Source organism: Ursus maritimus, unplaced genomic scaffold (genome assembly GCF_017311325.1).
Source record: "Ursus maritimus isolate PB19 unplaced genomic scaffold, ASM1731132v1 scaffold_6, whole genome shotgun sequence".
In the NCBI taxonomy this organism is placed as follows: domain Eukaryota; kingdom Metazoa; phylum Chordata; class Mammalia; order Carnivora; family Ursidae; genus Ursus; species Ursus maritimus.
The window spans coordinates 11,208,390-11,232,962 of record NW_024426774.1 but is presented as its reverse complement, the minus strand read 5'-3'; the positions used below and the strand labels follow the sequence as shown (position 1 = coordinate 11,232,962).

The 24,573-nt window shown below is 42.7% G+C and overlaps 1 protein-coding gene across 1 annotated transcript in view; it reads left to right on the top strand.

Moving 5' to 3' along the window:
* Nucleotides 1-24,573, top strand: part of NBAS (NBAS subunit of NRZ tethering complex) — a 338,079-nt gene that overhangs the window by 225,760 nt on the left and 87,746 nt on the right. The window contains exons 41-44 of the mRNA XM_040622888.1: nucleotides 8,666-8,895; nucleotides 12,214-12,324; nucleotides 20,538-20,788; nucleotides 21,827-22,161. Of these exons, the coding sequence (XP_040478822.1) occupies nucleotides 8,666-8,895; nucleotides 12,214-12,324; nucleotides 20,538-20,788; nucleotides 21,827-22,161 (927 nt within the window). The remainder of the gene's footprint in view (nucleotides 1-8,665; nucleotides 8,896-12,213; nucleotides 12,325-20,537; nucleotides 20,789-21,826; nucleotides 22,162-24,573) is intronic.

The window sequence follows — 24,573 nt, the reverse complement described above, 5'->3', positions numbered from 1 at the left end:
CTGGGGAAACACGAGTGAACAAAGTACATAAAAACCCTTGCCCTTTCTAGACTTACGTTCCATTGAGGAAAGGATGGCATAACCAAAATAAGTAAATAAAATATATACTCTGTTAAATGGTGATAAGAGCTACGAAAACAAAAAGCAAAGAAGAAGAGTAAGAAGTATGTGTGTGTAGAGTACACTTTAAACAGACTCAGGAAGGACCTCAAGTTGCAGAAGTGACTTTTGGGGAAAGACAAAGGGATGAGTGCAGCACCGTGAAGATAGGAGGGGGAAGAGCGTTCCACACAGAGGGAGCAGCAGTAACAGAGGTACTGAAGCATCATTGTGCCCATCACATGTACTGTGGTATTTTCTCGTGGTTGAGATGATTTTGAAATTTTACCATATAAAACTCAAAGCGTTGAAGAGTTGCCTGCCTCCAGATGAAAAGGACAGAAATGCAATCTGTGACCAGACTTCATTGTGACCAGTAAGGTTTCCTCTGTCTGGATAAGAAGTGTCAAAAGGAGTGTGTGTGTGTGTGTGTGTGTGTGTGTGTGTGTGTGTGTGTGTGTGTTGGGGACTGGGGGGTGGGTAACAGCAAGGGTTGGCTTAGGGACTTGCATATGGGAGTTGTCAGTGGACAGTAGAAAGATCAGACCAACCCTGAAAAGGTATTGGCTCTCTTGAAATGCCTCACACGTTTATTCTGCCCCTTGATCCCTTGAGCAACCCCGTTGTGCAGAAGATAAGACTCCGAGAAATCCAGTGACTCACTCCAGGTTGCTCTGGTGGGAAGTGACATCCTATCACTTAGAGCTTCTGCTTCCAAGCTCTCCCTGCTTTTTGCTTGGACCTGAGCAGTTTCTGGCATCCAGGCTAATGAGTCATTCCCGGCAGGTTGTGCCACTGTGGCTACTGGGTAAATTGAAAACTCCTTCCTGTGATAGGGAAACCCTCAGTGAACTGACTGGCTCTTCCTTTCCCTACCAACCATGATCCTGACACTAGCTCTTTTGAAGTTTATGTTTTAGCTCTTCAGAATTTATCTCTCTCTGAAGTTAACATCCCTTTTCACACCTTTGTGCCTGTGCAGATGTGATTTCCCTGCTTGAAGTGCCTCCGTCTTCTTCCCACTGCCAACATCTAAGTCTGAGCTCCAGAGGGCCCCATGTGGAGCGGTCTCTGCCTCCCAAGCAGACACGGGCCTCTTCCGTGTCCCATTGCTCTCGCATGGACTCCCTGTGAGCGGTTCTTTGTGGTGTTGTAACCGAAGCACAGCTGTCCCCTCTCCAGGTGGTGATTATTTGAGGACACGGACCCCATCTCTCTCTGAATCCCCAGGGCCTCGCCCGCTGTAGCTCCCCAGTGGCTGTCGATTGGCATGGGAGTAACTTCAGGAATCGTTGCAGCTGCCGTGGGTCAGGACAGCCCTCAGACTTGGGTTTTGTGAGCTCCGCCTCGCTTAGATTTGCCAGACTCGGGCATGGGCACCATAGCTGGATGTTGTAAGCACATAGGAGTTGTCCACTGACCACCCAACAGCTCAGTATTCGAGTCTTTCCAGCATCTTCCTTTGCATAAAACAGCATTGCTGAGTTTAGAATTAAATATAATAAACTCCCGATGAATCATCGTAGAAATTGTAATAAAAGTGGTTTCGATTTGTTGCCTACACATAATAGCACTCAGCGGAACTAGCTTTCACTCAATTGTCACTTCACCTTGTTTCTATTTTCAGCCCTCCCATTCTCTCCTCCCACCCCCTGTAGTTCTGAGCTGCGGGAGGATAACTTAGGTAGATTACTAGGTTTGAATAAAAGTACTGATAGATAATGCTAAGTGAAGTAAGTCAAGCAGAGAAAGACAATTATCATATGGTTTCTCTCATCTATGGAACATAAGAACTAGGAAGATCGGTAGGGGAAGAAAGGGATAAAGAAGGGGGGGGTAATCAGAAGGGAGAATGAAGCATGAGAGACTATGGACTCTGAGAAACAAACCAAGGGCTTCAGAGGGGTGGGGGGTGGGGGAATAGGATAGGCTGGTGATGGGTAGTAAGGAGGGCACGTATTGCATGGTGCACTGGGTGTTATACGCAACTAATGAATCATCGAACTTTACATTAGAAACCAGGGATGTACTGTATGGTGACTAACATAATATAATAAAAAAAAACATTAAAAAAAAAAAGTACTGATAGAGTTTGTGGGGTTATTTCTGACAAAAGGCCTGTGTATCCTGATGGGAAGCCCCACCCGGAGCCAGCCAGCCAGCCCAGGCTCCTGGAGCTTTCCTAGCTTATTTTTGGAGCAGCCCACATTGCCTCAACTTTTCTTTTTAGTGACATAGGATAATGATTGACAGACTGTCAGCCGGAGAGAGTTTTCTCTCCTCGTGTTTGTCCTGATTGACTTGTTTTTATATTTAAGAAATAACACACATGTGGCCACAGAACTCAAATGATGAAAATGATATCTGGCAAAAAGTCAGTGTTTCCCTTTTGGTTCCTTCCAGAAATAGTTATGGATATGCATATGTATGTAACAGTTTTTTATGCAAATGTGAGTATACACATTGTTACGTACCCTGATTTTGTTTTCACTTATATCTTACCTTTATCATTATTGTAAACGCATCTCGAAGTGTGATCTTTTCTAGCATTCTTTTTTAAAAGTTTCAGAAGATAAAATCAGTTAAAAATGGAAACATGTCCTTTAGTTTTATATGCTAGAGAAGCAAACCCAGCAGGGGATGAAATTCAAAACTTTATGGTAGACTCTTTCTAAAATGTGGTTTTTTAAGCCACTAATTGAAAATACTAAGTAGAAAATTATCTCAAGCAAATAACAACCCTAGAGGGGAAACACACCACCTGTTTAAAATTTCACAACCAATATTACCAAGAAATAGAGACTATTAAACCGGAATGGATTTATTACTTCTGCTAGTAAGCAGTAGATTAAGTCATCGAGCATTCCGTAGTCATGAATGTTTAGGCATATTTTGTTTTTAGAGGGACTTGACCATATTCTTTAAAGAAATTATATTTTATTCACCCCCTGAAGAACTGCATTGCCAAATTTTGGGGAAAAATTAGAATAATTTAATTCTCCACACTTTCTGTTTTAAATTTTTGATGCCTTTTTATGTTGTTAGTTTTTGTAGCCTGTGATGTTTTGCGGTATCACTTTGAATACTGAATATGGGAGATTTTGAAGCTACCTGTAAAGTCCTTCAAAAGCTTCTTAGAAGCCAAAAGCTTTCATACCCTTGGATCCTGTCATTGAACTTAGTTGGGAAAAGAGAGAGAGCTTTGAATATGCCCTACACACACAAAAACAGCGATTCCAGATGTGAGTTTGGATGTAGAACATTGATGGATACCTGTCAGGAGCATAGGGAGAAAGGGCCTGATGCCGTGGTCAGGGCGCTAGGTGAGAGGCAAGGGGTTTGCCTCGCTTCCTTGCTACCAGACCATAGCCGAGGCTGCGTGGAGGGCAGATTGGCATCTCTGAATCAGGAACCATAGTCTCGTGCACATCACGGGGTTGGTATTAGGGTGAAATGACATTCACGTCAAAGTGCTTAGATACTTGAATGCCATACACTTGGGGGCTGAATGAATGAATGAAATGAAGTTTTGGGGTGAGTAGGGGGGATGCTTTGGAGTATTTTGAGAGAAATTGTAAGCTCAGGGGAAGAACTGTTACTGAAACTTAAATATTGGAAATTATCACAACCGGTGAAGTTCCTTGAGGACGAGCCGGAGGTAGTAATGATGATGGTAAGAGGATAATGTGCATAGAGGGTTAGAACTTACTGCATGCTAATCCATCTAGCCTCATTTAATCTTTATGAAGATTCTATAAAGAAGAAATGGCTTCAATTTTAATGATGGAAAACCTGAAGTTCAGGGAGAAGAACCAGTAATCAAGGTATTTAATGCCAGTTCCTGTGCTTTTTACCCATAACTGATTTTCCTTTTTCTTAGAAGCCTTTGCGAGTTGTCCCTTCTCATTATTTTTGTGTTTTACACAATAAATTGAAGTTTTGAAAACTTTCTGTACATTTAACAAATATTTGATGATCCATAAATTTGAAGACACTTAGAAACCTATCATCAAAGAATTAATCAGCTGCTCTTAGTCACCACCTTATTAGGACAGAATTTTAAAACCAGGTATATTTATGTCAAGGGGTTGAACAGAAAATGGTATTCTAAAGTCTCTCCGTTGTCATTAGAGAAGAAAAAATGAAAGATTTGCAGATACAGCTTGAATCAGATTTTAGTTGGATACCCATCATTATGTGTCCTCTATGGTCGTTTGTATTTATACTTGCGTATATATGTATAAAAGGGATGACAGGGAGAATGTACATGTGTATGTAAAAAAAAAAAAAAAGCCAATCTGGTTGTAATATAGAATGACAGCATTAAACCCGTCAGTGAAAGTTGATCGTTTGTAAAAGGACTCTAATGCCAAGCCTTAGTTACATTTGGTGGGAGCTCTGCGTATTACGGGGCATGTCAAGATCCTTATAATTTCAGGGGGCGCCTGGGTGGCTCAGTTGGTTAAATGTCTGCCTTTGGCTCAGGTCATGATCTCATGGTCCTGGGATCAAGCCCTGCATTGGCCTCCCTGCTCAGCGGGGAGTCTGCTTCTCTCTCTCCATCTGCCTCTCCCCCTGCTTGTGCTCTCTCTCTCTCTCATACTCTCTTTCTTTCTCTCTCTCAAATAAAATCTGTAAAAAAAAAAAAATCCTTAAAATTTCAAGAGCTACCCCTTCCTTGTTGACCAAATATAAAAGGATGGTTTTGGGGGAGCATTGTGCTTGGGAGTCACTATAGGCCACCGTGCCACTTAACCCAGCGGCCTTGTCAAATGTCTCACCTCCTTATGCGTCTCTAAAACAGATGATACAAGTAGAGTCTGGTCCCACAGAATTGTTAGTGTTAGATGAGATTCAGTTCATGTATGTTTAGTACTATGCCTATCTCCACATCAAAGACTAAAGTATTAGGTATTTGTTCTTAAATATTTCTTAGTAAAGTGAACACATTTGATGTATAAAGAGTATGAAATAAAAAATACAGAGGGGCTAGATAATTTCTGTTTAGTAAAGGAAAAGAGATTAAAGTTGTTTAAACTGTGTAAGAATGTATTGGCTTTAATTCATTGGTCTAAGGTTGTAATTTTAGCAGAGATCTGCTCTGAAGATTTAGTGGAGGCATACATGAGAAAAAATGTGGAACTTCCCCAGTTCCGCACCTGGAGGGATTTCCAAGGATTTATTTTATTTTCATGACTGAGTTCCTATACATTCACAGGATTTTAGCCTTAGAAAGGGGACCATCTGGTGATGTTCCTTTGTTTTACATCTGAAGAAACCGAGCTCCTGAAGAGTCAAGAGAGGGGATCCCGCTCTTGACTCCCTCTATGGAGTTCCCATCACTCTTGTTCTGTGACCCTGTCATGGTGCTTATATTCAGAAGCCTTCTCTAGGCTGCTTCTGTGTGTGTCTTTGTCTGTCACTACTTTTTAATTCCTTGAGCGTAAGCTCTGGGTCCAATTTGCTTTCTTAGAATGATGGAGAAAAGAGTACTTTAAAATACCTTATTTTACTTGTGCCCATAACAAAACATGAGGAGCGTTTACCTCCTATAGGTGAGGAAACAGATAGGAAATAACTTGCCCCAAATTGCATCCCTCCTGAGTGAGGGAACTGGAATACACAGTACTACTCACTGAAAAGCCACTACTGCTGTTGACTATGCTTCCCTTTTACCCCCTACCTGATTTGTGCAGGAGACTCTACTGTGCTCTGGAAAAGACAAATTCATGAAGTATACCTAGTCTCTGCCATAATTTAATAAGCTATAATTTAATATTTATGAGAAAAAGCAATGTAAAGTAAATCGTATAGTGGAGGTACAATTAAAGTGTGTGCCTTTGAGGAAATCCCATAATCCCTTTCATTTTCAGAATACCTGCTTCATGCCAGGACTTGGTTTGTACATTTTATATGTATTGTCTCTGGGGCGTCACACAACCACGCAGGCTGCGTTTTACTGCCATTTTGTAGATGGCACAATTGAGTTTGTAGTTGTTCAGTAACTTAGCACGAGGTCATCCAGTGAGTACATTCTATGTGTCCATGCTGATTTCACTATGCCGTGTCATTTTCTTCATTGGCAAATAAATGAAAATGAAGGTTGTATGTGGAGACTGGAAACTTCCTGTGGGATGAAGAAATGCCCACATAAATGTTAATAGTAGTAAGTATGCTCATTATTGCTTTGTGTTGTCATTTTGGAGCTCTGTCCTCTACTGGGTCTTGGAATTTTTCCATAAATTATATCAAAATATGAAGAAAATAGAAATGAGAAGGTGTTATATAGTTGAGGTCAAATGAACAGTGTGGCCACTGTCCCCATACAGGTACCAAATCCCTGAGATGCCAGACAACAAAAGGTAAAACCTGAACGTGGAGAAAACCTGTGGGAAACCCTTGAGAAGAATGGAGGTGGTGGGCTTCATGAGCAGGGTGGGAAGCAACAGCCTGGTAGAGAGGGGCTCGGAGTCCCGCCCAGAGATGGGCTGCATGGTTCTAGCCTCTCCTTCCCAGCACATTGGGCAACTGCAGACTGAGGGCTTCGATCTGAAACTATGGGGTCAGTGTGACTATGGAAATAAGCCGTCCTCCGTGGTGGTGAACATGGGTTTGCTGCTGGAGTGCAGAACTGCGCTGCAAGGCGCTCTGTGAAAGGACAGCTGCAGAAGAGCTCTCCCGCTGCCCTGAAACACTGCTCATTGCATATTTGCTCTTACTCTCTCTCCTACTGGGGAGAAACATGCTAACCAGATGAGGTGTGAGGAAACAGGCGACAGTGGTGCCCTCCCTGGGGGCAGAGCAGGTGTAGACGGGCTGGCTGGCCCTGGAGTGGTGGCCCCGTACCACGTAACTTCAGGGCTGGTTCAGCCCACGGTGTATGATTCAGGGTGCTGCCTGAGGGTTCAGTCAGTAAGCAGAAAAGGGGCGGGGGTGAATGTCAGCTGTAGAGGTGGCACTGGGAGCTGAGGCGTGGGATCCCCTTTGCCTAAATCCATGGTCAGAAATACCACCCGTGCGGGCTCATCACTTCTAATGGCAGTTAGATTTGCTTCTTTCACACCACCTTTCTGTCAGGTCTTAGCTACGAAGGCCTTAGCACCTATTGTACCCTTTACTGGTTTTTGCTGGTGTGTTTACTGCTGATACCTGAGTAGTTAGTCTGGGCATTAACTCTTCCAAGAAGACATCGTGAAGAGAGACTTGCCCACGTCCCGCTCGTCTGTCTTCCCATAGCACTCCATCCTTACTTGTATCACACCATTTTACAACTGCTTGATTGTCTCTCCAGATAAATTGCATTCCTGGAGGAAAGGGTCACATCTTCTTAGTACATCACCTGGCACAAAATAGGTGCACAAGAAATATTTGCTAAACGAAGGAAAGCTGGTCTTGTAGCTTGCTTTGGAGAGGTGGCTTTCAATCCCAGGTCTTTTGACTTGAGATACCCTTGATCTGTGTTTTTTGCAGTAAGACTGAGTGTATGCAAGTAATAGGGAAAAAACATTGACTTTTTCCTCAAATCTACCTCCTGGAACCCAAGAAGATTTCCTTAATTGGTTCTTATCGGTACTCCCAGATTGTTCTGTAATAAGATCAAGAGAGAAATGTCAGGCTAGGTTTGGTAATATAGACTCGACATTGACAGATCTCCTGTTTAGCTCAGAGTAATGGCTTACACATTAGAAATGCTGACAGCTTACTATAATTAGGTGTGTTTCTGGAGTTTTTTCCTAATTTGCTTATTTTAAAATATAAACCATGTCTTCCCAGGAATTGGGAGTGATTGGGTTACTGTTGTTCAAGTATCAGGCTCCCTGTTAAATATTCCAAAATCATGGCTGAGCTGCTATTGCTTCATTGACACCCAGACCAACTTTAATGTAAATAAATGTGGCCAGTTAATCACTTCTTTTTCTATCCTGTCAACTCTTGGATTCTGAGTTCTGTTTTATTTGGATAATTTTATTGTTGTTAGAGAAGCTGTTGAGAATTATAGAACAATATTCCATTGAGCCCCCAATTGAGCAGAGTAGAAATTGGTTGGGTGCTCTCTTATACAACTAGAAGTGTTTTATGATTTCAGGAACAGGGATGGGTTTCTTCCTAACTTATCCCTGGAGAAAACACTCTTCTACTTAGCTGTCTAGGTGTTTATAATGGCATTATTTGAACTGCTGCTTTGTTATTGAGATGATCCAAAGAAAATTTATCCAGGAGCAATGATGACTAAAATTACTTCCAGGGTGAATTATAAATGATCAGGTAATTAGGGAATCAGTCTAATGTAGGATGATGGTAGTTGAAAAAGCAAGTGTATATTATTTTTTAACCGGTTGGAGATTTTTAAGGAAGAACAGAGCAGGAGTCCAGAAACCTTCTTCCAGACTCAGTTCTGTGTCTTGTCTTTGTGGTCTGCAAAGTAAACCACCTCTGCCCTTGATTGTTCAGGGTGGTTGTGAGCCTTGATTAAACAGCAGCAGGGGAAGAGCCAAACACCGCCCTGTAGACATGGTCTTCTTGTTGTTACTTTGTTCTGTTTTTGTTGTTGCTCTGTTTGTTACAGGCTGATCCCAAAATGCTAATCAAGATGGTCACCAGGCATGTGACTCGATATGGACATGAAGCCTGGCCGGAGGACCTGGTGTCACTGACCAAGCAGTTGCACTACTACAATGAACGTCTCCTGGATTTCACTCAGGCTCAGATCCTTCAGGGCCTTCGGAAGGGTGTGGACGTGCAGCGGTTTACTGCAGATGACCAGTACAAAAGGGAAACTATCCTTGGTTTAGCAGAGTAAGGGATACTTTGTCTCATAAAGGGATGGATTTAAAATATAAAAGAGAGGTGCCTGGGTGGCTCAGTCAGTTAAGCATCCGACTCTTGATTTCAGCTCAAGTCATGAGATCGAGCCCCACATCGGGCTCCACGCCCAGCAGGGAGTCTGCTTGAGATTCTCTCCCCCTCCCCCTCCCCTTCTCCAGCCTCTCTCTCTCTCTCTCCCTCTCTAATTTTTCTTTGTGGGTATGGAATGCCCCTTGGTTTTAATACTGGTCTCCATTTTTTTAGTTTAGATCAAATGAGAAGTACTTACATGTCAGAAGGTGGAGAAAGTGGGGGTGGGGTAGAAAACACAAATTAAAAAAAAAAAAGGTGGGAAAGTGTGTTCACCTGCAATGGTTATTAAGTAGAGTTGTTTTGTTTTTAACACCACAGTTTGTGGAGTGCTTACCATGCACAAGGAGCTGTGTTAGGTGCTCTGTAAACTATTTTATAAATATTGTTTAATCCTCAAAGATAACCCTATGACATAAAATGCCATCCCCATTTTATAGCTGAAGAACACGAGACTTCACAGTGTTGAGTAACTGGCCAAGTTTACGTGGGTGGTAGGATCATCACTGGAACATTGACCTTGACCTCTCACATAACAAAGCCATCCCACGTTCACAGTGCCCCATGGCTGCCCCATCCTGCCTCTTGTGTTCCCAGGGAAGCACTGGCATACAGTTCAGTCAAGGCTTCCAGCCTTTGAAACTAAGTTAAATTGTGCCTACATTTAATGGTTATTCTTCCCTCCTCGTACATTACTTTAAAAAAACAAAGATAGCCCTGCTTATTGAAGTGATATATGCTATTTTTCATTATTACTATTTAAATCTTTAAGAAAGTGGAAAGGAGCCTTGGCCCTCTGTAATAAGTTTATAGTAGCCCAAGCTTCTTTCCTACCAGAAGACACCCCAAATTCTCTTCAGAGTAAGGCAGGGAATAGAGAGATCAAAGAAAAGATAGAACAGTCTGTCACAGGATTTAGTTAATTAAGAGAACTATGGAATCGCTTTTTCTAACCCCCCTCTGTTCTCCTGGAGATTAATAATTTCATAGAGTCATTTAATGTCTAATTGGAAAGTGACCAAAGAGGTCATTGAATCCAACCTGCTCACTTTTGGAAGAGGAATCTGAGAATCAGCTTGAAAGAGTTGTTCAGGGTCACACAGCCAGGGTGGTGAGCCTTGGCTCCCCATTGCCAAGTCCAATGGGCTTTTCCTCTGGGCATTTGGTAATCCTTGGTGCCATGCTCATGGTTTCATAGAAGAGGGTTACTATATAGAATAAAGGTTACAAGGCACATCTTAACATCATCTGTTACGTTTTGCTAGGGTTATTGTCCTTGATTTTCTTTTTTAAATATCCAGCTAACGTATGCTATCTGAAGTATGTCCTGGAGGACAAATACCTGCTTTTGACAAACATATAATGGAATCTTCTCCACAGTTCATTAGAAAGATATATGACAGCCTTTGAATGGCTTGTTTCAAATGTCTGAGTGTCCATGGCATCTCTGAGCTAGCAGTTCTGATTTGGAGATGGGAGTTCGGCATCTTATATACAAGCATCCAGGAAGCACCTGCTTCCTCCTGTTCCGCAGCTCTACCTTCAGTCATACACAATGCGGCCATCCTTCATTTTCTTACTAATTGTGTATCCATTTTAATAGCATTTGTATTCTGTAAGTGCAGTGCAGCTGTCCTTCGTTGCCTGTGTATCTTACATGATAGGTTGGCAGTGGTCAGTCAGGGTAACCTTGAAGAGGGCACAACATAGCTTGGTTTCTTCCCACCTTTATCAGGTGATAATCGTATCCATACCTGCTGAGCACGTTTGTGTTGTCAGGCAATGTCTCAGACTCCCCTAACAGAAAGAATGACTTGCTATCCTCAGGGATTTCTCATTCCATCATGGGGACGTGTGGGTACTCATTAAATACCTTAAGAATTTTTTAATTGACAATGCTCTATTAATTCTTGCAGTGACAGACTTATTCCACCCCTGGGCCTCCTTTTTATAGTCCATGAGCAAAGAATGGTTTTTACATTTATAAAGGTTTGTGGAAAAACCAGAATAAAAAAATAAGAGTTTGCTACAGAGACTGTATGTATGGCAGCGAAGCCTGAAATATTTATTAACTTGCTGTTTAGAGAAAAGGTTTCGCACCTCCTGGCTAATCAAACATATAAGCAACTGTCCTGGTTTTCTTTGCTAGGGTGCATGTAGTCTTAGCAGCATTACTTAATAAGAACAGAGATTTCATTTCTGTGCCTGTGATTTTGTCCACCAACCCTCCAACCAAGAATTTGTTGTTTGGGGCTATAGGGGTCCAATAATAGTCTTTCCAGAATGGCTTTAATGTGGGCACCCTGGCCCACATTATATATATCAAGAATTCTTGATAGATCTAGAGGGCCTCAGGTCTGGTGCCCCATCCCCAGGCTTAAACCTCCCACTGGCTCTCCATTGCTGAAGGGTAAGGTGCAGGCCCCTTGGCCGACCTCCCCTCTGCCTTCTCTCTCGGAACTACCTTGCCTCTGTTTCGCTTGTTTATCCTCCAGACTTCAGCTCAGATCGGTCGCTCTCTCATCTCTGCTGTCAGTATTTGAAGGCCTTTCTGGTGGCACTCCCCACCTCGTATTTAATTGTTGGTTCACATTTCAACTTCCTCCACGAGGGCTGTGAGTTCCTCAAGAAGTATCTTGTTTGTCTTTATGTCCTAAGCAACCAGCACAGTACGCGACCCTAGAAAACGTGAACGTTTGTTGAGTGATGAACTCTGCTTTCTCAGTTATATGGCTGCAGGGCAGGGATGCATTTCCTTTGCACTGTTTTTTGACTGTAGGCTGTGGTGTCTAGACCAGAATTTTTTCGCTCTATGTACGTTTTGAACTGGATAATGCCTTGTGGGAGAGCCGTTCTGGGCATTGTAGGATGGTCGGCACATCCCTGTCCTCCACCCACTGGATGCTCGTAGCACTCTCCTCTTCCTCTCCCGCCGTGATAATCAGACACTGGCAGATGTCCCTGGGGGGATGGAATCCTCGTCGGTAAGAACGACTGGTCTAGACCGTTCCTTGGTCAGTTGCAATGCACCACACTGAAAACCGAGCACTAGAATTCCTTGGAAGTACTTGTCCTGAATGACTGTGAAATGTTTTATTAAGGACTGTGCCGACTGCACCCCTCGCAGCTGGAGAGAGTCCTAATGAACATTTTCTTTGCTGATTAAGGTAATGTGTTTCTCTTCTCTCCCTTCCCTGTGGCTGACGGACATTCTTGAAGAACACTTGAGGAAAACGTCTACAGCATTGCTCTTTCTCTGGCACAGCGTTACACTGTCTCCCGCTGGGAGGTTCTTATGACCCATTTGGAGTTCCTGTTCACCGACAGTGGGTAAGCACACGATTCGTATGTACGTTTATTGCCATGTCTGCTTTTTCAGATTCCATTTTAGAAGGATCTTGAAGTCGTAAAGTACCTTTCACCTTTCCTTTTGAGCTATAGTAAACCGACATTCGGACATTCTGTCTTTATCTGTTTCTGATACACATTTCAGTATTCCAACAGTAGGTTATTACTTTTTGCCTTTTGTTAATAATAGTTCTGAGTTACATTAATACTCGTGCATTTATTCAGAGGTTTATTTTATTGAGAATCTGCTGCGTACAAGAAACGGTGTCACACACTTGGGTTGTAATAGTGAGCAAAAACAGGCATCCCAGATGTCTTGGAACCTGTAGTCTAGTGTGGGAGACAGACTATCATTGAATAACGACAGACAAATGTGACCACAGAAGACAGCCCAAGTAGGGGATTTGGCATAGTTAGAGAAGACTTTCCTGAAGAAATAATGCTGGAGCTGAGATCTAAATATTGCAGCACAATTATGTGCCCTACAATGAGAAGGAAACCATTTTCTAGGGAGACGAAACAGGTAAGTGCTAACGCCTTTTGACAGGAAGTAGCATGATGCACGTGAGGGCCTGACAGGTGGACAGTGTGGCTGAGGTCCAGAGAGTCAGGGGAGCACAGTGTGAGATGGCGCCATGGAGAAGCCTAGAAGCCAGGCCATGGGTAAGACTGCAGGCCTCTCACTCGAGTCATAGGAAACTATTGAAGGATTTCATAAAAGAAAGGGAGGTAATAGGATCAGGTCTACATTTTGATAGGCTCACTTTGGCTCCCATGTTGAGAAAAACTTTTAGGGAGACCAGTTCAGGCATAAAGAGACCAGTTAGGGAGCCATTAGAGTAATAGACTGTGACAGGAGACCATAACTTTAGAGTAGGGATTTGAAAGTCTAGAGGGAGAGATGAGAATGACTTTCAGAGATATCTAGAAGGTGAAATGGTTAGTACTAAATGAATCGATTGATAAGGACAAACTAGAAAGGAATTCAGTGAGAGCGGAAGGGTCAAGATCAGCTCCAGGATCTTACTGGGTCTGCCTGTTGGGTGAGACAGGTAGCCCTACTTACGGATAAGACATTTTGAAGGGAGTGTGAGGAAAAGGCAAGGAACTGGGGGAAGTTACACACATTGAAATGCCCAAGAGGAAAGGTCATGCAGACAGCAGATCCCACTGCTCTGGAATTCAAAAGAGGAGGAGGAGCTGGAAATACTAATTTGGGAGTTACATGCAGATAGATGAGAAATGAGCTATGTTGTGGGTGCACTTTGGCAAAGAATATGGAATGAGAAAGGAGAGAGACTTAAGACACCCTTGAGGACCTTTCACCATCAATGGCAGATGAAGGGCTACCAGCAAAAGGGACAGGAGAGTGCAGCCGAGAGGTAGGACGACAGAAATGGGCATCTGTGTGCTGGGGGAGCTGTGGGAAGAAAGAGTTTAAGGAAAGGGAGGGAGTACTGAGTGGGGCCAAATCCTGCTGAACAGTCAAGAGTTGCTTATAGTTCAGCATTTTTAAGTTTTATTAAATCTTTAAACTGTTAGCATCTACGTTTTAAGTATTTATGAAGTCGCCACATGGGTGATAGTGTTATCTATGATAAATATTGCACTGACTTCACCATTTTTGAAGCACAGTAATATGTTCAAATAAATGTTTCTTATGCATATTGGCATTTAAAGAATACCTTGCCATTTTATTAAATATCGTTTTCCTTTCATTGAATGTTACATAAAAGGCTGTCATATCTGTACAGGCAGGATGCTCCATTGGTCTCTGAATGTATTATAAATTATCAGGCAATCTAGTAATGTGCAAGACTGTTCGCAGCATGTCATTGTACCTGAGAGCAGTGTGATTATGCAGACGTGCAGCTATTACAAAAGCAGGAAGTCATTACCTCCTGACGTCATTACTTGTGAGTGACACAACACCTGATACTGATTTAGAAGTGGTGTTTCGTGCTCTCGTTCTTTACTTAAAAGATGTAGTTTGCCTCACTCTTTAATCAGACTCGGTAGCATAGGTGTTTGAAACCAGCCGTGTTAATCCAGTAGAAATTGCCCAATATTCACTTGTTGAGTCCAATGCCTTTGGGAAGGTAATGGATCAGAGTTATAAGAAAAATAACGTTCTTTTCCTGAAGATTTTGTTTTCCTAACCCCTTAAAAAGCCATTTTCCCCACCAAGTGGAGTTCCCTATATTTTCCATGCTCTTTCCTGTTGGGTGAATTCAGGGATGTCCCCTGTCTCAGCACATGGCCAGGTAGGCGCGCACTGACAGTCTCGGGGGAGGCAGGGCGTGCGACCGAGCATAAGCCTTCAGATCCGGATCGCTAGATGAAATCCGACTGTCTCTCTCTGGCTGTGTGGCCCTGCGCAAGGTAATTCAATTCTCTGAAACTCATTTTCCTTAACTCTAAGGTGTAATAAAAATTAAATGACTTCACGGTAAAGTAGCAAACGTGCGTTCCCTTCACAAGATTGGTGCTTCATTAATGTCGTTACTCCTGCAGTTTCACTCCTGCAAGAAACAGATAATCGTCGTAAACACCCGTACTTGAATTTGCCCCCTAATTTTTCCTCAGTTTTTTTCTTCTTGGTAGTGTTGAGCGTCCGTGATGGCTTCGAGTGGTCCCGTGTGCCTGGCGCCCGTTGCAGCTCACCCGGCTCCTGCTCCGCTGGGGCTTGCTCGGCGGCCCGCGCTCAGGGCTGACGCATCACTCCTTGCCACTGAGTAGCCAACATCACTTCCGGGCTGTTCCGGACGCGTTGGTGGATCTTAAGACATCACTAACTACCAGTGTACTTGTGGCTTAGCGTGAGGGCATGGGTTTTGGAGTCTGGCCACATTTCAAGGTCCAGATCTGCTGCCCCCAACCCCAACCACGTAGCCATGAGCAAGTCTCTTAATCGCCTTGAGTCACTGTTTGCTTAGTTATCCGACCTTTACGCTTACCTTGTAAGGTATAAAGCTTAGAGAAAATCTGTGGGGGTTATATAGGGAGGTGGCTCTGGGATACTGTTGCATTATTCCTGTCACTGTTCCGTCAATTCTGCTGACTCTGAGCATCTTTCAGTGTTGGACACAAGGTCATTTTTGAAATACCAGAGGCTGCTTCAGAATAGTACATTTGTTCATTTATTAAATATTTTTATTTTTATAGTGTCTTACTATTCTAAGCTTAGGTTTAAGTGCTGGGTAAGACTCAGCATTACCCTCACAGAGCTTATATTCTAATAGGGGAGGCCCCCCCCAAACACACACACACACACACACACACACACACACACACACACACACACATAAATAGCCAAAACATAACTTGCTAGTCATGGTAAGTACCATAGAGGAAATGCACAAGGAGCAGATAGCAGTCTAGGCAGAGGGTTCTGGGGCAGGAAATGTCTTCGTATTTTTGAATAGCTACAGGAAGACCATTGTGGCCAGAGCCTATGGCACCTGTGAGCACAGGAGAACTAGACAGAGGCCAGAACTACCTTTGACGTTCATCCTTGGTGACGCCCTGCATTTTCCCCCTTATCTAAACAACAGATTGGAAGGCCACGCATCCCGCACTTTCAGTTCACTCTGACAGCCAGCCACCTTTTAGTCACCCGGGTGATTACCCAAGTGATTTAGCTTGGGTGTCCGAGATCATGATAGCATCTTCTTCTCTCTCAGTTGGTTTAGTACTGTCTCCTTTAGACCCATGGCAAGGGCCCCTGGTCGCAGGGCATCTTTGCACTGCTGCTTTCCACGGTCAGTTTCATATTCTCTGGTAGGATTCTTTTGGTCTCAGGTACAAGGATGAGCAAGGGCAAGTTATAGCTGTGGGCAGATGAATACACTGTAAGGTGTCTGCCTTTTTCTGAATTGAAACAGAAGACACGCAGGACCTGTGCCCCAGGGTTGGTGCTGCTGAGAGCAGGGATTGTGTCCAGAGAGCCACATTGTAACGGATGCTGAATTCTGGCCTTCTCTCCTGTCTCGTCCTTCCTTAAGGAAGCCTGGCATAGTTGAGGAGGTAGTATGAGTATACTTAGTATGGAGTGGGGGTTTAAGATAGCTCAGCTTGTTCAAAGTAGGTCGTAACATTGAAAATTAAGATGAAATAAAAACTCAGGACCAGGGAAAAAGGTCTTGGAAAAAAATTTTTTTTTGTTAGAGTATAATATGAGACTATATACACCAATCAGAATTTGAGGGGTTGGAATTGTCACTTATAGAGAAGACAAAGAGTGTCCTCATGGCTTGCCCCATCATACTCAGAGGGGTGGCTCAGTCGGTTAAGCATCTGACTGTTGGTTTCAGCCCAGGTCATAATCTCAGGTTGTGAGATTGAGCCCCACATGGGCTTGGTGCTGAGTGTGGAGCCTGCTTAAGATTCTCTCCCTCTCCCTCTGCCCTTCCTCTCTTTGTCTGTCTCTCTACCTCTCTAAAACAAAACAATACAAAACAAAACAAAAACTTAAATAAAAAAAATATAAAACATTCTGCAAAGAATGTCACCGAGTATTCGTATGACAAGAAATAGACAGAGATACTCATTATGGGCCATCCCATCAACTGTGTAGGTGAACTGGGAAAGTTAGATTCTGTTTTTCAGTTAGCAAAGACACTTGGCCAAAATGTTGGCAAAACTGAAAAATGCCATGATTATTTTGACCTCATTTTGTCTTTAGTCACATGTTCCGCTGTCAGGCAGCATTGCAGATGAAGTCAGCCACACTGAGTTCATTCTGAGGCTTTTGTGTGGTGAATACCTTGGATTTTTTCCCTCATGTCAGAGGGAAACTTCGAGGGTAGAATTGTCTCTTTCTACAGGCATCTCTGGGGCAACCCCGTTCACCCATGATTGTGGTCATTAATTTGGACCCATATGTCTTTAAACTTTTAGGATTAGTCTTTGGGGGAAATACCTGTTAGTTGCTACATATGGATTCTGTGAAGTCCTACCCCCATCCCTTTCTCTCCACCTTTCCCATTCGCCCTTTCCCTTCTCCTACCCCACTGTCCTTCCTCCTCCTCCTCTCCTCAGTATTTTTAAGTCAGGTAATGGAACTGTTATCAATCTCAGACTGAATAAAGAAAAATGTGTTTAAATAAATTTGTTTTCCTATACAAATATAAGTTCTTTCAATACATGCTGTTCTTGAATTACATTTTCGGGTGATTGACAACTCGAAGCCATTACAGAACACTAATCAAGGGATTAGTGCTCATAATTTATTCCTTGTGCATTGGGTACAACTAATGCTAGTTTCTTCCTGTAGTTAATCTCTGAAAGTTAAATATGCACTATATTATATAAGCTGCTTTATAGCTAAAACTTGGCTCAAGAAAAAGCACTTAGACAGTTTTTAAGGGTAATCATTAATTTGATTAGTGAAAACTCCATAGTGGTTTCACGATATTTCTTCCTACTTTCTTGAATATGGGTTCTTTGGAGTTGTTTTCTAAGCAGAGATTTCATTTCTTGTTCCAAAGGGAAGATAACAGCTTCTTTCAATGGAAACTATTAAAATGGGTTATTGATTACTGGCATCTATAAAAGATCGTAGCACATTGTAATTTACTGAGGAGGGAGGTTTTGGTATTTATCATGTGTCAGTAAAGGTATTCCAGTATCTGTCTTGACAAGATAATTAGGTAAAATTGTACATCGGGCAAACTGAATTGTAGGCACGGAAGAATAAGTGGGTGGGCAAGGGGGAAAGTAATGCTGATTGAGAGAGACTATATTCAGAATGAAGCCAAACACCAGTGAACTAAAACTGTGATGCCTTAGTCACTGTCCATTTTGTAGATGAGACTGTCTTGAGTATTCTGTTTATCTGGGTGTTAGGAATGAAGTGTGACAGGAGGACTCTTTCAGAGTAATGCTGCTGAGAGAGAGAACTAATGTCTGTGTTACAGAAAAAAAATGCTGTTTTTGAAATGGTAGTGCAGGCACTTGACCTTCGTCAGTCGATGGCCGCTTTGTGATAAGCTGAGCAGGTGCACACGGGGTCCAAACAGATGTGGACCCTTGGTCCTCGGCGAGTCGCTTAACCTCTCTGATGGCAGTTTCTCCTCTGTAGGTTGCTAATAACTTAGATTTAGCTTCCCTTGCATAGTAATCAGCATAATAAGTGCACGTGTATTCTCCGCTTCCATCAGGCGTGCCGTTCTGCCTACAAATCTTTGTTAGTACGAACCATCTTAATGGGGTTACGTGGTTTCTTATTTACTTTTTCAGACTTCATTTTGCAAATTATGCAGAAATTTAAGAAATTCTGTGAATCACTTTTGCACACCACTGCGCGTACAGTATCTTTCAGAGATGACATTGCATACTTCGAATAGTGATAGTATCAAGCATATTTGCTGACCAGCCATTCATTTATAGTCCGTGTTTCTTGCACAGACCTCGTGCTTTCTTGTCTTGAAACCTCTATTATATTATTTTCGCTTCACTCCTGTTTACAATGGCAAGCTCAAGTGCTTCCTTCATGAAGCCTTTTGTTAACATTGATAGCCACCTCCTCTGAAGTCACAGCGCGAGTGATCCTCCTCTTAATGGGACTAGGACTGTGTGACCTTTGTCCGCCCACACCGTAGTGTTGTATTGTTGTTTCACGCTAAGTATTATAGCTCAGCTAGATTTTCAGACCACTGGATGAGAGCTCTAGCTTCATGCCCTCCCCAGTGCCGAGCACAGTGCCTGGTCCGTAGAGGACACTGAAGTTTTTGTTCATCTACCCATCTGTTTGGCATTCATAAGACACATGTTGAATGTTTCCTTTTTCCCCTCACACTCATGCTTGGAACTGAGAAACTGAAGATCAAGAAGATGTTGTATCATCTTTGCCATCAAGTGAGATATAGTCTAGTAAGGGAGACATACAAGGTAATGAAAAACTAAAGCATGTTATGAGTATCAGAATAGAAGGATGCTCAGAGGAGGCAGCCGGGAACATTTTTATAGAGCAGGGACGTTTTTATAGATAGGGATATTTTTGTAGATGTTCGAATTGTGTCTTAGCAGAAAAACAGGATTTCTCTTGAAGTGACAGGTAAAAGAGCTTTTTAAAAAATTACTTGATATTTTCACTTTGTGGAGTGCTGCTGTTATCCCAAGTATTATCACACACTCGTAAAAACTTTAAAACATAATTTGTATTAACTTTATCCCCATAAACCAAAAACATGTCTTAGCATTTTCTAAAAATAGGCATTCCAATAAATAGGGTATCATATTTCAGAGGGGTTTCTTTTCAGCCATAAGAAATCTACCTTGGATACTGCCAGAAGTCTCACTAGCTGCCCCCACATATGTTGTTTGCCACTGCTAAGAGCCCTGGAAACTGGGCATTTCGAGGAATGCTGAGGGCTGCCTGAAGGATTCTGAAAATTAGAGTTTGAAACTTAATTCTGCATGGGGCATCGGGGTTACACTGGACTGGAGGCATGTTCTGTCCAGGGTGAAGCCAAGACTAAAATTAAGTCTTCCCCCCAAATAAAAACTGATCAACCAAACAAAATTCCTTAATTTTTTTTTCAATAGTTTAAATCTAAGTGACCTTTTTTTATTACGGTATAAAGACATCTAAGTCAGGATGAAAAGATCAAGATCCGTGTTTTATTCAAATGGCATTCATTAATTCAAGTGAAAGCACACATATCTGTTCTTTCCTATTTTAATTCTGTTTGAACACAGTATCAAATCAGGGTCTCTTGGATATAAAACTTACATGCCTCAGAGTTGGAGCTGTTTCTTCCCCTTGCCATTTCCTAAATTCCTGAAATAATAAGGTTAGTTACCATTCTATAATGAAGCTCAGATTTTAAATGTTTCTTGTGATATGAATAAAAAGTGGATCATGGAGGTGGACAAGTCTGGGTTCATTTCCTGGCTGGGATGCGTTGGGGGACTCTCCCATTGGAAGGAATGGGAAGTCATGCCTACTAAACAGGGTTGCTGTGAGCCACGTGAGATAACATGAAAATTGTATAATAGCAGGCGTCTAACACGTCTCTTTCCCTTTAATGTAAACTGCATGCGTCCTCGTGGTTTACTGAATTTGATTGGCAGGAGGAAGGGACTTTGTAAGGAGCAACCTTCCTTCTTCGGTATTTAAAAAAAAAAAAAAAGAGCACATTGTTTAATAAAGGGACCAAATCTTAACACAATTTCTTTGTCCCTAATTTCAGTTTGTCCACAGTAGAAATTGAAAATCGAGCCCAAGCCCTTCATCTCTTTGAGACTTTGAAGACTGATCCAGAAGCCTTTCACAAGCACATGGTCAAGTATATTTACCCCACGATTGGTGGCTTTGATCACGAAAGATTGCTATATTATTTCTCTCTTCTGGAAAGCTGCGGCTGTGCAGATTTTGGGAAATACACTATTAAACCAGAAACCCACATTCGGCTGCTGAAGAAATTTAAGGTAGTTGCTTCAGGTAAGACGATCATTTCCCTGCTCGAACTCATTCTTTAAATTAAATCTAGGGATTAATTTTTTTTTATATACAATCATGTTTGTGCATTGTGGCTGCCATTGATCTGAAACCACAGGATTTGATGCTAATTGACTTTCGTTATTATCTTTCCAGCTCCTTTACTTACTGTTGAAGGAATTAAATAGCAAAGAAACTATAAGAAACCCATTGGAAGCCACACAGTAACTTAGAGTAGGCCTAGTACTAAAATCCAGAGGTTTTAACTAATCCTCCAGAGGTTTATTCCCTACTCCCAGAAGTTATATTTTACCTTATATAAAGGACAAGGCTGAGACACTTTACAATTGGCAATTTGGCAGAATTTCACTTCACTGGAGCCTCCTCTAAGTTTAAAGTGTGTGTGGAACCCTTAAAATAAGTGCCTTTGAACTTTTGATAAATTGTAGAAATCTTTAGAATGGTATCCATGTCTCCTTATGCTCATAACTAAGAAAATGAATACATTCCTACCTCTCCAATCTGTGTGATGCTTTATAACTTACAGGGCACTTTGAAATCCATATTCATGTATACTTACAACAGTTGTGAGAATTTACTTTAGTTTATCAGTGGTTTACTGAGTAACCAAATTAGAAACTGGACCAGACACAGAGAAAGGAGTAAGATCCAACCCCTGCCTTCGGGCCTTCAGGGAGTGGATGGGAGGCCAGATGAAGAGCGGGTGACTAGAATGCAGTGCGGTGAGTGATGGGTGCCCTGGTGGAAGAAAACCTGGGTGCCCTGCAGGCAGGAAGTGGCGGGGCCGCCCTTGTCTCCAGCACCCCCCTCGAGGCGGTCCGTCCACGGCCCATGACCCCCCCAGGCCTGGCCTGGAGCTCAGGTCCTCTGACCTGCGTAATCGACAGACTGTCTAATGTAAACCAGTAGATGAATTTTTCCCTCCAGCCACACAGAGGGCTTGGTGTGTGTGTGAAAGCTCTTGGAATGAACCTACTCTCTGGTTTTTTGTTTTTTGTTTTTTTCTTTTCTTTCCATTAGGTCTTAATTACAAAAAGCTGACAGATGAAAACATGAATCCTCTGGAAGCACTGGAGCCGGTTCTTTCAAGTCAAAATATCTTATCTATTTCCAAACTTGTTCCCAAAATCCCTGCAAAGGATGGACGGATGCTTTCCCCGAGCTCTCTGTACACCATCTGGTTACAGAAGTTGTTCTGGACTGGAGACCCTCACCTCATTAAACAAGCCCCAGAGGCCTCCCCGGAGTGGCTCCACGCCTACGATGTCTGCACGAAGTACTTTGATCGCCTGTACCCGAGCGACCTCATCACCGCGGTGGACGCCATTACGTTTTCTCCAAAAGCTGTGACCAAGGTACCTGAAAAGATAGCTTAAAGTGCATTGAATGCTTTAGAAGAAACGAAAATTGCTCTCACGTGCTGTAGATTGTTTTTATTTACTTTCTGAGATGGAGAATACTTAGACGTTTGACATTTTAGTTTTTTGCTAAGCATGAGGTGTTCTGAGAAATCATTTTCCTCTATCACAGAGTGCAAGTTGCCTAAATCAGACTCGACTGTTCTCATTTACATGTACATTTTGTACATGTTACAGTTCTCCTATGTCATTTTATAGTAAATATTCCATCCTGTTCTTTCCAGTTGATAAGTGGAAAACACCTCCCCAGTGCCCGGCCCACGGTACCTGCATTCAGAGGCACGCTGATAACTTAGGTGTGGTTCAATTGAGCACTTAAAAAATTTCACATGAATGCCATGTAGTAGTATATGACTTGGTGATAGAATTATTCATGGAAGTCTTTGTAGACATTTTCTAATGTCTGCTCCATGCTTAGGTCTGAGCCCCTCTAACTGGACTCCAAATCTTGCTCTGGATCCTTCCAACAATGTACTGTTTCACACAGAGTAAATAATGTGGGTGTCTCTCCTCCCCATCTTGCCCTCTACTTGGCCACAAGGCATCTCTGTCCTGCACAGTCTCCCAGCTCTGCTCTCAGCTGCTGAGCTCTGCTGCCTTTGGGACTCCTCTTCATCTGCTCTTGCCCATCTTTGCTGCTGCTTTCTCCTTCCCCAAGTTGGCTGGCAAGTCTGCCCAGTATTTTACCATGAGAATTTTTACTGTGGCTAATATTATCTTGAAAATTTACTGTAAAGGCTAAGAATTCAAGTCATTCATTTGGAGGTTGGCACAGGTAGAGGTTCAGACATCTTTGGGGATTTCTAGCTCTTCTTTTTTTTTTTAATTTTATTTTTTAAAAGACTTTATTTATTTACTTGAGAGAGAGAGAGAGAGAGCATGAGCAGGGGGAAGAGGGAGAAGCAGGCTCCCCGCTGAGCTGGGAGCCCGACATGGGGCTTGATCCTAGGACCCTGGGATCATGACCTGAGCCGAAGGCAGACTCTTAACTAACTGAGCCACCCAGGCACCCCAGGATTTAGTTCTAAGTAACTTGTAAGATCAACAGTTGTGGATGACCAAGGATTTCATTTCCTAATTATTAGAACTCAAGTACTTTTGTTAATAATGTGGTTTTAAATTTTATGAGCTCTACTATGAAAAGGAGATGATCATTTTTGTTGTTTTTAAGGAAGAAACTAAAGATTTTAAAGGGAGATAACATCATATATTTGAAAAGACTACAAGTTTTGCGTCCTGTAAACCTGGCTTGCACTTTGAACCCGCCACTTAATAGTTTTGTGGTTTAGACTGAGGACTCGGCTAGACCGGCTAGATTGCCTCCTTGTGGCTGAGTTATCGATGGTGCAGATAATATTATCATTCCCATTTTGACAGGTGAGGAACGTGAGACTCCATGAGGTTAGCTTCATGATAGAGGAGCCACACCTTGAAGTCAGGAAGGCTTTTTTCTAGGGTCTTTGCTCCAACCTCCCAACTGTAGTGTATCTAAGGAGTCTCGGAACAAGCAGCTCCAGTCCAGGGTCCGGAGCCATTCTAGGAGCTGTGGGAGGGCCCGGACCAGGAGCCCCAAGGATGTTCAGTCCAAGTGGAGTAGCCTGTCACGGGATGTTTCCAGAGCAGGGCTGAATCTGAATGAAGAAGGCGAGGCAGGAACCTGGCAAATATGGGAAAAGATGAGTCCAGCAAACACGGATTTTGAATCTCCTGAGAATGAGAAGAGGGTCACTGTCCCGACTATGTAAGTATTAGCAATGCAGGAAGCATGTATTGAGGGAAGGGAATGAACCGAGTGTGGAGTTGAAATCCAAGGAAAAGGCTCTAGACGTGGGACCATGAACTGGCTACAGGAGCCAGACAAGCAAACAGACGAGGTGGGAAGCCAGGAAGACAGAAGGGCCTTCACTTGAAGGCTGTTTCCTTCCCCTTAAGCTGAAGCAGTTTTTCAATATTTTACGTGAGCGCAGGAACAGGGACTAGGTCTGCAGCCAAGGCCACATGCTAATTGCGAGCATGTAAATGGAAATGGACAGATAGTTCTAGATTTCCCAGGAGCCGTTATTGACTCATGATTAAACTTAAGAGTTGGATGTAGAATCCACTCAGAGTGCTCGTTTTCATTTATGATGTTTTAAGTCAGATGTTTTCCGTTACGGCACATTCTCATCACCTTAGTTCCTTACTTACACCTTCAGATGTCCTCCCACCACCTGAGAATGTATGACACAGTTGTTTGTGCACACAGGTGCATTTTTCCTGAGGAAAAGATGCCTGGCTGACCCACCAAAGAGTGAGTCAGTTAATGATGGCATTGCTTTCTCTTAGTTCAGATGGTATGATCCTTAGCAA